At 53.3% G+C, this 12,340-nt stretch overlaps 5 protein-coding genes across 5 annotated transcripts; 1 reads left to right on the forward strand and 4 right to left on the reverse strand.

The window, feature by feature from the left end:
• Positions 1-6: 6 nt before the first annotated feature.
• On the reverse strand, positions 7-1,311 carry CPAR01_10646 (uncharacterized protein; the record flags this gene model as incomplete). The annotated part of the gene is made up of 1 exon (XM_060494906.1): positions 7-1,311. The coding sequence occupies one exon, from the start codon at positions 1,309-1,311 to the stop codon at positions 7-9; it is 1,305 nt and encodes a 434-aa protein (XP_060347088.1).
• A 1,544-nt stretch (positions 1,312-2,855) lies between these two features.
• CPAR01_10647 (uncharacterized protein) lies at positions 2,856-3,670 on the forward strand (the record flags this gene model as incomplete). The annotated part of the gene is made up of 3 exons (XM_060494907.1): positions 2,856-2,903; positions 3,111-3,128; positions 3,458-3,670. The coding sequence occupies 3 exons, from the start codon at positions 2,856-2,858 to the stop codon at positions 3,668-3,670; spliced, it is 279 nt and encodes a 92-aa protein (XP_060347089.1).
• Positions 3,671-4,050: 380 nt separating this feature from the next.
• Positions 4,051-4,842, reverse strand: CPAR01_10648 (neutral protease; the record flags this gene model as incomplete). Its single annotated transcript, XM_060494908.1, has 4 exons — positions 4,051-4,096; positions 4,149-4,271; positions 4,357-4,520; positions 4,603-4,842. The coding sequence occupies 4 exons, from the start codon at positions 4,840-4,842 to the stop codon at positions 4,051-4,053; spliced, it is 573 nt and encodes a 190-aa protein (XP_060347090.1).
• Positions 4,843-6,566: 1,724 nt separating this feature from the next.
• CPAR01_10649 (uncharacterized protein) lies at positions 6,567-9,641 on the reverse strand (the record flags this gene model as incomplete). The annotated part of the gene is made up of 2 exons (XM_060494909.1): positions 6,567-6,850; positions 6,905-9,641. The coding sequence occupies 2 exons, from the start codon at positions 9,639-9,641 to the stop codon at positions 6,567-6,569; spliced, it is 3,021 nt and encodes a 1,006-aa protein (XP_060347091.1).
• Positions 9,642-10,982: 1,341 nt separating this feature from the next.
• On the reverse strand, positions 10,983-11,809 carry CPAR01_10650 (uncharacterized protein; the record flags this gene model as incomplete). Its single annotated transcript, XM_060494910.1, has 3 exons — positions 10,983-11,048; positions 11,207-11,361; positions 11,692-11,809. The coding sequence occupies 3 exons, from the start codon at positions 11,807-11,809 to the stop codon at positions 10,983-10,985; spliced, it is 339 nt and encodes a 112-aa protein (XP_060347092.1).
• Positions 11,810-12,340: the final 531 nt, after the last annotated feature.

A 12,340-nucleotide genomic window follows, 5' to 3' on the forward strand; every position in this document is an offset into this window, starting at 1 on the left:
CCGCGTTTAAGCTCTGACCTTGCGGAAGGTCGTCGGGTACGGCTTCAGGATGTAAGTCGGGGTGTAGGTCGGTTCCGCGGTCACGGTGATCGTGGTGGTGCGCGTAACAGCGCCATCGGGTGCGTTGGTGGAAGTGGAGGAGGATGAGGAGGAGGAGGAAGTGCTGGTGGAAGAAGAGGAGCTCGAGCTGGCGGTGGCAGTCGGCGTCACGGTGACAGTAACGGTGCCGGTGCTGGACGAGGTGGCAGACGAGGTGGTCGATGAAGTGGTGGAAGAAGTAGGAGTCGCCGTACTGGAAGCGGTTCTGCTGTGTCTGCCCTTGCACCTCAAGCGACGGGTGCGAGGGGGCGGCATGGCGTAGTACTCATCATCCTTCTCCTCCGTCTCCTCCTCTTCGTCCGCAGAAGGCTCGGCAGTGATAGTCGGCACGTACAGCTGCCTGGGCTCAAGAGTCTTGCTGGCCCACGGCTTGACCAGGCGTCCAAGCTCACGAGGACATTCTCCGTGCGTGCAGAGGGAAGAATCGGCGTACTTGTCCGCGGAGGGCTCGGCAGAGTCAGTCTCCACAGCCGGCTGCCTGGGCTCGAGGGTCTTCGCGGCCCGTGGCTTCACCAGACGCGCAAACTTATGAGGGCAGTCTTCGTGTGTACAGAGGTAGGAGTCGACGTCTTCGCCGGTAGAGGACTCGGCGGCGGCAGTCTCTACGACCAGCTGTCTGGGCTCGAGGGTCTTGGTAGCCTCCATACTCGCGATTTTGGCCTTGCGCGAGCGCCTCTTGGGACAGTCTCTGTAGGAGTCGGCGTCATCCTCGTCAGCGGAGGGCTCGGCGTCGTCCGTCTCCTGTTGCTGTCTAGGCTCGAGGGTGCGGGTGACCTCCATCTCCTTGGGGCACTTATTATGCGTGCAGAGGGAGGAGGACTCGGCATTCTCATCCGCCTCACCGCTTCGCTGCTCGCGCGCCTGAAGGGGGGCAGTAGGCTGAGGAGCATCTCTCTTGAGAGCAGCGGTCTTGGGTGCCTTTGGCTTGATGATCTCGTGGTGTGTCTCGATGATGATTGGTAGAGAAGGGGGGCGTTTTGCCGGGTTGGTCTTCTCGCTTGCTACTGCGGTCGTGGTCTTGTTCCCCTTTCCCTTCCTCTTCTTCTCCATGTTGATGATCTCGAGGATTAACATAGGGGGGATATTCGAGAGGGAGGAGTCCTCGGCTACGGCTGTGGTTGTCGGACGCGGACCCCGAATGGTATCAGCGTTGATGAGGGAGGGGCCGACGGAGACCAGCAGGATGCCGGCCAGGAAGGTGATGCTTTTCATCTTGAGAGTTTGTTGTAAAATATGGTCTATAAGATTGATGAAATCACAGATGTGAGAAGTTGACAGAAGAAGCAAGGGAAGAGGGAAGAGTCTGGCAGAAGATGAGTTTATATACATTGGTGGGAAGAAGCAGGTTCGAGCTTTGGAATAGAAAATTCGTTGAGAAGTCCACAAGGTTGCTTTCCCAGATTCAGCCTTTTCAAAGGAGTTGCCAGGACGGTGCTTAGCGGAGCAAGGCCGTCAAGGCTCTAAAATTCCATTTGCTGCCTATCCACAAGCAAAGCTTCAGTTTTGAAGGACCATATATGAATGTTACATCATAGGACAGATCAAGGCATCCCGAGCGGAACATGACTATGGTAGAGAAAGGCTGTCAGAGGCATTTCGACGGGACAGGGATCTGCGGGACATATATCTTTCTTCGCTTCCAAACAGCCAGACGGTTCGTGGCTTTCAAGGTAAGAGGCTGTCGATGATGGAGACCGGTTGACACCATTGTAACCACGATCATTTGAGTTTTGTGGCAGACACAATTCGTCAGATCATCAACCTCAACGAACTTCGTGGCTTGATTGATGCACTAGTGACTTCGTATCTTCAAGGCGAAACTTTATGTCTTCGATTCCAGACTGTGGAAGTTTTTGTATTGTTTTCTGTTCCCTTCAACCTCCCGTTTTTGCCCGCTATTGAATTTATACATGAGCCGCTCCGTCATCAACCGCTATGGTTTTATCAACAGTAAGGGTACGCACTACGGGTCTCCAGCGATCCCAAAAAAAGATTTCCGAAATCCTTCATGTGGCTTAACTGGAATTAGAGTACCAGGAGGTAGAGCTTAAAACCGAGGAAAGAACAAGGGCTCTCTTCGAGGCTAACGAGAGCTCACATCATTCTGCAGGAATGACCTTTTGGCGATACTGTACTGACCAAAATGGACCTTGGAAGATTCTGATATGTTGCTGAGTGACACAAAGGTCGACAAGGAGGCGCAAGGTTGGAAGAGGCCAGTAGAGCGGCTTCCTTGTGGAGTTGCATCATCTTGCTATGAGATTCTCCCGTTGATAGCTTCTATGAGGCCGGATCTTGCGACAGGCAACTCGGTATAACTCGGGAAACGGTACTGACCACGAGGCTGGACGTGTATTTGATCCGGAAGGGTGAGAACCCTGCTTGAAGGTCTAATCTGAGGCGTGGTACTTGTGAATGACTATGAACCTTGCGATAGAAAATATCCTTCCGCCATGAAACGAATCTCTTTACTTCTCAAGGAATGCAATTGCGCGACTAATGCCGCGAATGCTCCGTTCCAAAACGCTGGTATTTATAGCGAGCCACAACGTTAGCAGTTTCTGTCAACAGTGTGACTTCTCGAGGGATTTTGCAGATTCGACACTGCTTTTCGTTTCGTTGTTTACAACGAATTCAGTGGCCAGAAGGCTTCTGTTTGGCGGACGTTGAGAGCAGTAAAAACAAATCGGGATGCAGACCTCGGTCAAAAGTGGTCATCTTTTCTAATGTAGTCTACCCTGAATATATACAGAGTGATGCCTGGGGATGACTTGAGACAAAGTTCCATTGCGATCCTCGATGTTGTGAGTGGGTGAGACCCACTGGACCAATTTGGAAGCTCCGAGGGGCCTCGGATGGGAAGTACATATGGGCCTCGTGCCACAACAATCCTAGCTAGCAATCCAACCTCCTACATACACACCTTGACCCCCCCCCCCCCCCCATCTGAGCGCACACACAGCTAGACAGACAGATGGAGAATACAAGCTTAGTTCACACCACACATCTAGCCCCTACGTGGCCTCGATGTGAGTAAGCTCACACTCGAGATCATTGAGAGGAGGGGAAAGAGGAGGGGAAAGAGGAACAAGACCACAACCGCAAAGACAGGCGAGAAGACGAATACTGCAAAACGGCCTCATTCTTTGCCTATTATTATCGAGACCTAGTACGAGGTCATCAAGCCAAAGGCACTGAATACCGGTGTTCTTGAGGTATCTATTATATAGTGTGAACATCCGGTCCAATAACGATGTCAGGATATTAGGAACAGCGGTTGTGGCATCAATCTTAGCTTATCAATAGGTTCCCTTACATTTCGAACAGTTTGATTGACTAGCTCAAAGTACACGAACAGGGAACCCTCGTTAACTACTGGGTCATTCAAGAACCTGTTTTCCCCTTTATCACGGCTGACGGTCGGATTGTGGCTTCTTCATATGGGTGGACCACACCAACCATGCCAGGCAGTCGACCAGCGATGACAAGCTTGGATTCCAGAAGTGTTTGGAATTTTCTACCATCTAGCGTAAGGTTATTTAGTGTAGAACAGCATTTCAAGCGACTGTAGAAGACGTTGTTTGTCAACCACCTTTGTCGAATTTCTCAGCTCTAGCCATGAGAGAACAATTCCAATCTCGCGGCTGCTCCTCTACCCTCTAAGCGAAGAGAAAGAAAAACAGAAATGAAAGCCTAGCCCACCTGCCGGGGACCTATGAAATTCCTACGCATGTATGACACTCTTGAATAGCGATGCGAGGACTCTTCACGAGACTCCGCGCAGCATTTCGGTGGCGACCCGGCATTCCCTACTACACTTGACATGAGCCGGTGATAGCATCAAACAAATTTATTGGCTATAGAGGGTATCGAGACGAGCGGGAGGGTTATATGTCGCGCGTGTGTGAGAGTAAACATAGACAGGCCTGGTGGTGACTCGGACACATGCAATTAGGGACCCCAAGGCGGCACCTCAACAGCAAAACGGGCGTGATTACTGGAAGATGTTAATTGCTTCTGCTTATAGTAAGGGTTGTCTTGTAACTTACTCTGCGTTCTTAACCGCCTTCTCGGGATCTTCAAGGGCAAATTGCTTGCAGTAGTCGACATCATACCCATAGTCCGTTGTTCCTAACACATCTCGAAAGTGCGTCGCCTCGTGGATGATAGTACTATAAAAATCTCAGTCAGACACAATCCTTTGACTCACGATCATGAGAAGACACAGGTGCCCTCAAGGTCGAGACATGAACTCACTCCCACTGATTGCGATGCCGCCCAGCAGGCGGAAGCATCGCCTCGTTGAAATACACACTACAAATCTTGACGTCGCCGTACGTGCCGCCAATAGTCGCGTATACAGCGGTGCTGGTACACGAGCAATCGTATGAGAACGTAGTGGACAAATCAGGCGCGAATTTCTGTTTTAAAGATTGTTAACTCATATATCCATCGTCTCTCTCCCCTGGGTACCATGAGACTGAATAGCCCCGCCAAACGTACCTTGAAAGCCGTCAACACGCGATTATAGCGGTCGGTGCTGAACTTTCCGTACCACGTTGTCTGGACATCGCTACCGTTGGGGTTATCCTCCAGGTGCTCAATCGCCGCAAACGACTTGTTGGTAGCTCGCTCGATGGCCGCTTCGAGAGTGACGATTTGCGCGGCGGTGCAGGACTTGAAGGTCGCGGCTAGGGTGCCGGACACGATGGACAGGAGACCTGCCAGGTGAGAGATTCTCATCTTTTCCCTTTGGTTTGCAGTCCGAAGCAGAAAGCTGTCTACGATGTTGAATCAAGTCTATCGGTCTTCAAAGCTTGAGGGTTCGCGAAACCTTTATTACGGGTAGAAAAGCGGATGTGGTGTAATCGCACCATGTCGCTAATTCTTGGCAGACATGCATTAGGAAGGTACAAGATTGCCGGCTTCCAACTCCCTCTCTGCACTTTCCGTTCCAAGGTAGCGAACCGCGCAGGGATGCATTATCTCGTATTTTCGCTGTAGAGTTGCATGACGATTTCTGCATGGCTTTACTTCAACATCACCCGTCCATGACTCCAACATTTACTTCCCGCTCATCAGTTGCAAGTATTCCGATGACTTTCTGGGCCTTGCGTACTGGAAGATAGAGTGATCTTTGATAAATGGCTGAGTTTCTCAAGGAAACGTGCCCAAGTTCTGTTGAGATCATACATCGTCGGAAAGCCGCTTCTCAGCGATGAAGTCATCGATGCGAATCGGAGCTTTATCTGCAAAAAGGTCTTCTCACGTCTACTCTGAAAAGTCAGAGTGGGATAATTGCCAGAGGGCTTCTCATGAGCACTACCGCCAATAGTAGTAGTCACGACGACATGCGTCTAAAAGCAACCGGCCGGCACGCTCAATTCCCTTCTAATTCCTCAGCCAGTCTGATATAAAGGCACGATTATCTCGCCGTGTCCGATCTCAAGGCTAGAAACCTGGAGTTCTTGAGCTGAAATGGCACCACAAATTTCCTGGTGACTATCGAGTCTTGAAAGAGTGGGTTAATTAGAGAGAGAAGATCCATTACGATGCAACTTGCTGATGAAACATAACTTGGTATCAGAGGAACGCCACGTCAACAACCCAAACAGTAACAAAAGACCAAACAGATACGCCGATTGACTCAAAGCAAGGCCACGAGCCACAAACTAACAAGCTACAACCCATCCCGTACCTAGTCAAAATTCTCTGGGCAGGATTCGCCCGTGCTATGGAAGAAGTTAAGTCGGGCAATGCGGATAACAGATCGGCGAACTCCTTTGCAAAGTGTATCCCGCGCCTCTCGGAGGTCCCGCGTCCGCACCCGTATATTCGTAGACCCACACCCGGCCGGAGGGCAGCGGGCTTCCCGGACAGGAACACTTTACAAAGTGACGTCTCTCAAGCTCATCCCGCAACGCCTCCTCCCAAAAGTCGCCCCAAGAAGCCAGCCGGCCGGCCACACACCTCCGGACGAGACCGAGCACGAAACCCCTCACCCTCGAGGCTAACCTCCGTGCGTAATGGTGTTCGCGCCAACTCTAAGACCAGTTCGCGCAAACCACCTCACGGGACCATTATTTCTGGGTCCTTTACCCCCCAGAACCTTTGGTCTCACTCCTTCAGGACCCAATCCCCTTCCCAGAGGCGTCAATCGTTCATGGCCAAGCACGCAAAAAGTGGATGGGATATGTCATATGCAAATCCAATAGTGCTTTCTTTTTTCTGAAATTGACATGATAGCCGCTGGGCCCAATGACTCCACACGTAAAAGTCATAAATATCTCTCGCTTTCCGAAATCTGTGAAAATAATAAAAGATGTATAAATTCAATGTAGAGATTCGCTTCTCGCTTTCAAGGGCTCCTCGTCCAATGCTGCCGTTAGATAACCAAAGCTCCGCGCATACAAGTATCATCATCTCCTGCTACATGCTTCCTCTTACATCTGCCCCCGCCGTACTCATCAGCCCTCAATGGCAAGAGTCTCGCGGTCACGCTCTCGGTGGCGGTGGTGATGGTCATCACGTCGCCTCGAGTCGTCTTCATACTCGTCTTCGTCTCGACGGTGTCTGCGGTGGCGCTCCCTGTCGCGCTCCTCGTCGTACCGGTCATCATCGCCGTCTTCCCTCCTGTGATGGCGGTGCTTCCGCTTGTCATCATCTTCGCCATCGCGGTCACGTCCACGGTCCTGGTCCCGGTCGCGATCGCCGCGGTCCCGGTCCTTACCAGTCTCTTCACGTCTCCGTTCTATTCCACTTGTTAGTCCATGCCAGAGCAAGTGCTTCTAGTTTCCCAACATACCTCTCAAGACCTGTGTTGCGGCGGCATAGGCCTGGATCTCCTCCTTGCTGAGAACGCGAAGGACAATGACGAAGTCGTCTCTGACTTCGAACCGCTCCTTGCCAACGGTCAAGGCCTCAGGATTTACGATCTTCCGGCTGATCTTGGTCCATCGGGCACCAGGAGGAACTTCCCTCAGTTTCTTGTCATCCTTGTGAGGTGCCACACCCTCACGAATTGGGTTGTCCTCTTCGGGATACTTCTTGGGTGCCTTCAGGATACCCTTGAGAGGCTTTGCGTCTGACTTGTCGCGAGGCGGAGACACGACGCGGACCTGCTTCTCGTCACGAGGTGGTGTGAGATCGCGGTCGCGGTCACGGTCGCGATGTTCATCTCTGGATGAAGTAACAATCGAGTCGGCCGAAGGGAGTGAGACGGGCGATTCCCTCTTTGGTGGCGGTGACTCCTTCTTGGGTGAAGGTGTGCGTTCCTTCGGCTCCTTGTGTGGCTCGCGGAACGGAAGATCAGCGTATGTTTGCTTGTCTGATCTATCATCTCTTTCAGATCGTTCAGGCCTGTCCAATCGGTCGGATCGTTCGTATCTCTCAGACCGCTCTGGACGTTCTGAGCGCTCCGACCGGTCAACGCGGTCTGACCTGTCAACAGGAACCGGAACCCTTTCTGGCTTGTCATCCTTCATGGCTGCCAGTTGCTCCTTCAATTCCCGAATGTCGTTGGTGTTGGTAGGATTGAAGCCAATCTGCCGCTTAGGACGCCTCGACTTTTGCTCGTCATCTTCCGGGGACACATCTCGTTGTGCAGCTGTAGAATCGCCCGTGAGCTTGGCTTCAGCATCCCGGCGATTGCGGTCGCGATCACGCTCTCGGTCACGCTCTCGATCGCGCTCCTTTTCACGCTCCTTTTCGCGATCACGGACATCTGCCTCTTGCTCGGCGGCGGCCCTGCGAGTTTCAACAATGACGGGTGCACGATCACGAGGGTCCCGAGACTCCTCCCGAGGCTTGTATCTCTCGGCAGCACGCGCTCCAGGATCCTCTTCATCGCTTCGGCGCCGGGGCTCCCGGGACTCCCGCTCCGACTTTTCGGGGCGCTCGTCCTTCTCTTTCTCCTTCTCCTTTTCCTTCTCCTTCACGGCTGAGCCGAGGCCAATCGCGGTGGCGGCAAGACCAAGTCCCGCACTCAACTTATCACGCAGGCGCTTCTTCTCGGCTTCGTCCTCGTTAGCTGTGCTAGTCCGCCGCAGATGGCGATCCTTGTCCGTCTCGAGGCGGGCTGAATCACGCTTGGAGCGATCCTTTTCGTCCCGGCGCTTAGATTCATCGTCGGATCCTCTCTTGACATCCGGAGGAGATGTTCGATGACCACTTCGAGACTCTGGTCGGGGGCCGCCGCGCGACTCTGGTCTATATCCAGTGCGCGAGTCTGGGCGATAACCATTTCGAGACTCGGGTCGTGCCTCTCTACGTCGGTCCTCGAAATCGCCGCCAACGGGAGCTGAGTCCGTACGGATACCGAAACCACGGCTGGTGACTCCATTATCGTAGTAATCACCACTGCCGTAAATGGGATCATACTTGCGATCAGGCTCCCGGGCCTGCCGCTGAGCCCGATCATCATCGCGACTTCGGTAGTAATCCTCGTGATGGCTGGATCGAGGGGGCCCCTCATTATACACGGATACAGGCCGCCGAGAGGCTGCCGCTCCTGCGACAGTCGCTGCCGCTACGGAAGTTGCTGCGGCGACATCCATGGAGGAAGGGATACCACCAGTGGAGCGTCGGCTGGTCGGGCTTGGGGGCACTGGTAGATGGATAGGCGCCGCAGGGGCTGCCGGAGGAATTGAGCCTTGGGCTGGGTCGTATACGTTCGTGGAAGAGCGATTAATCTTATCCAAGCCCCAGGTGGTGGGCGGAGGGCCTGCTCGCTGTCGACCATCATATGCACGACTAGTGCTTTCAGTTGTCGTAACATTAACACTCGGTCGGTAATAGCCACGGTCGATGCTCTCTCGCCTGCGTGATCGTGAAGGTGGCCGGGTGTGATCCAGATCGTATCTTGCCAAGTCGCTTGGAGTAGTGTATTCGTAGCCATCCGTGCCGCCAATGTCGACTGGGGCATTTCCATGGCGGGACATATTGGTATAAATGGCCGAAGACCTCGAAGGGCGGTACGAATCGTGCCTAGACGATGTAGGATCGAGGGTTCGCTCGCGCATGCGGGTGAATTCTTCGTTGTCCATGGTTGCGCTGTAAGAGCCACCGCGGTGATGGCTTCGGGAACGTATGGAAGACGCAGGCTGCGTGTAAAATGTCGAGTCGCTGGAGCGATACTCATCGCGAGTCGGGCTGCTATGTCTGTTGCTCGACGAGTGGTGCGACGATGAACTGGCCTGCGGCGGTCGGGTTGTCGTGGTAACAATGACTGGGCGGGCAGAGGTAGAGTCGAGGGTCGATGAGCGATGAGAGCGATTGCGGCTCGCTTCTCTCAGGCCTGGGCCGCGGGCGAGGGGGTCTTTGGTGACTGCATAGGTAGTGGTCGTGGTTGTGGGCGTGCCGGAATGATGGCTTCGAGAACTGCCAGAGGCATATCTCGTCGAAGACGTGGGCATGACATGAATATCACCCCCGTACATGGAACTGTAGCCAATACTGGTGGGAAGCGAAGCCCTGGCAGGATTAAAAGTCGGCGACCGCGGCCGAGCGGTGGTGTACCGCGATGAGGAGTAGCGGTGATCCATGGCAACGTTGACTAGTCGAGTCGTCGACAAATCGTGCTACTTGTGGCTATCGCTTGTGGCCGCCGAGGTGCTTCCTCTTCCGTATGAGTTGAATGAGGCAGAATGCTCAGCGCCTCGTGGGTGCACGTCGAGGGAGGAGGATGAGGTGAGGAGGGGCAGTCGGGAATTGGGTTGGGCGCTGACCACCTTGAACAGATGGATATGAAGCGGGACGGCCGTAGCGGCAGGACGCACGTCGCAACCACGTGAGGAATTCCGCCCTAAGAAATTTGGTCTCGTCTTCTCTCACTTTCCTAAATTTTTTTCTTTCCCCTCTCGGTCGCTTTGACTTGGAGGTGCTTTGGCGCCCTTTTTCGGGTTGTCGCTTGTTTGGGCGTCGATGTGTCTCACTTTGTTTTCTGGTTTTGGGCGATAGAGCTACCAAGTGGACGGTGCCCTATTTGTTCGCTTTTTTCCCCCTTTGCATGGAGAGTGAAAGAGAGAAAGAGGAGGGGCAAGTCGTTGGGATACCCGCTGAGATGGGATGTGAGGTGGATTCTTTTTGGTTGATGAGAGATGGCGGGGTTCCAGTCTCTTCTCAGATCACTTCAGTCTGTTCTCTTCCCGTTCCTCTGGTCGTGTTTGTGGTGGAAGACCCCCGTCAAATGGGCTGGGTCAGGTCGGGTTCTCAGGTCGGGCTAGCAGGTCGGGCTGGAGTTGGGTGGACTCTGTCGTCGGATCGCTGTCGAAACGTCCCAGTCTGTCTGTTGTGGGCTGTACTCCGTAGTGGAAATCCAACTGCATGCATCTGCAGTACCGTCGGAAAAGAGGGGCGAGTCAGCTTTGTTAGGAGACTCAAGTGAAAGTTGAATGGGCGGGCGTAGTCTCAAAAATAGGATGAATGAATCCATGCAAGGTCTCCATATGGTTCCATACACTGTGGATGGTTGTGCCGAGTATAGACCATATGCATAGCGTGTTTGTGCATACGAGAAAGATGAGGTGAAGAAGTGGGATGTGTGTATGTAGGAGAAAGGGAGAATTACTTACCAGATATTGTAGTACAGAGATAACGTCACTGAGGCTGAGGCATCCGAGAAACGCAAAGAGAGAGAGCCAGAAGAGAAGGGGGGCAAAACTTGGGCAGTGGTTGAAGACACTGCGACGTCGAGTGGTCTGGGAGGAGGATTATCCCGGGCGCAATGACGGAGGGAGGAGTCGACTGATCCCTGTCGACTCAGCAGCAAGGATCGCGGGGGGTTCGCTTTGATGATGGATGCTGATGAATGGATGCTCCGGACCCTCTCCAGGCCGTGTATTCTTATCCCCTTAGCAGCAGAGAGCGGGAAGTCAGGAAGACAGTCAGCAAACAATGGGACAATACGACTGGTTGCCCGAGAGCTTGTCTTCGGTGTAGCGGGGAACCGGCTGTAGTGTATCCGTACAAAGTACGAATTACTGAAGGCGTCGTGTCGGTGGTATCGGTACGGGCGTTGGCGAATTCTGCGAAAACCAAGGACTTGGGTGACAAGGCCAAGGATGTCACTTGGTCGAATGGTGTAGTATACGGGTTACTTGAGGCGCACAATGTTCCTCCAGTAGGGGTCTTCGGAAGATGGCGAGTGGCTGCGGTTATCCGGGCTTGACGACGGCTGGTCGCTTCTCGTCGTGACAAGGCTGCATGTAGCGCAAATGCCAAAGAGCGTCTTCTTCTCGGGTGCTGACCTCTGGACGTGTAGTACTGCAAATGATCGCCAAAAAGTATTTGGTTGTACCTTGCCCCAAGCTGACGAGAAATATTGGTAGAAGATGGGCGGACGTGCGTCAACGTCAATGCCAATGCCGTGAGGTAGCGTCGCCGTCAGTGATGGGGCAGCCAACGAGATGACGGCAGACTAATCACACCGCATGGCCTTTTCCTTCCACTGTTAGGTAGAATTCTTAGCCCACCACAGTGACAGTCAAGCGCGTCGACAGCTGGATTGACAAGCAGCCACAGAGCCTAAGTATCCACACCTTGGTTGAAGGTGCTCAGACACGAGGTCGAAGAGTTAGGCCAGTCAGAGGGTACATGCAGGAGCAGTTTGCTTGGCTAGGGCCGTTTCGTCTGCAGTGTAGATGGTTCTCACAAAGTTCAGATGAAAACCAGGCGGATGTCGCATGAGACGGGGGATTTCCGAAGTTGACATGCAATTCCTATCTCGGTGTCTGCTTTTCTGTGGCGTGTGGTGCTCATTCAGGCACCACAGCAGAAAGCCAAATTTTGCTCGGAGGATTCGTTGTCAAGCTATGAATGTCAAAACGGATTGTGGCTTTCCAACTGGCAGAATCAGAAGGAGCCTGGCTCCGTACCGAAACATGCAATTTGTTGCAAGTGACTGTTGATTTGTTGGCAACGAAGCTGTTTGCTGACCGCTGACGTCTCGGGATGCGCAATGGAATGTGCCCTCCAAAGACAATGATGATGATATTGTGCAGAGGACTACGGAGTAGGTACACAGAAGATAACATGGATGGCCGCCTCGATCCAAAGTGCAAAAGTGTCCCGAGACAAGGGAGAGGCGAGGGCGCAGGTGCCGCAGAATGAACTCAGCCAAGATTGGTGTAATTATTCCGACCCAAGGGTCCGACCTGATGGCGTTGGCTCAGGAGAGTGAAACTTCAGGTAGCAGAGCCTTCCCGCGGAGGGATATGAGACGGTCTTCCGCACCTCAGAGGCG

This window comes from Colletotrichum paranaense, assembly GCF_030867605.1.
Source record: "Colletotrichum paranaense strain IMI 384185 chromosome Unknown Scaffold_8.1, whole genome shotgun sequence".
In the NCBI taxonomy this organism is placed as follows: Eukaryota; Fungi; Ascomycota; class Sordariomycetes; order Glomerellales; family Glomerellaceae; genus Colletotrichum; species Colletotrichum paranaense.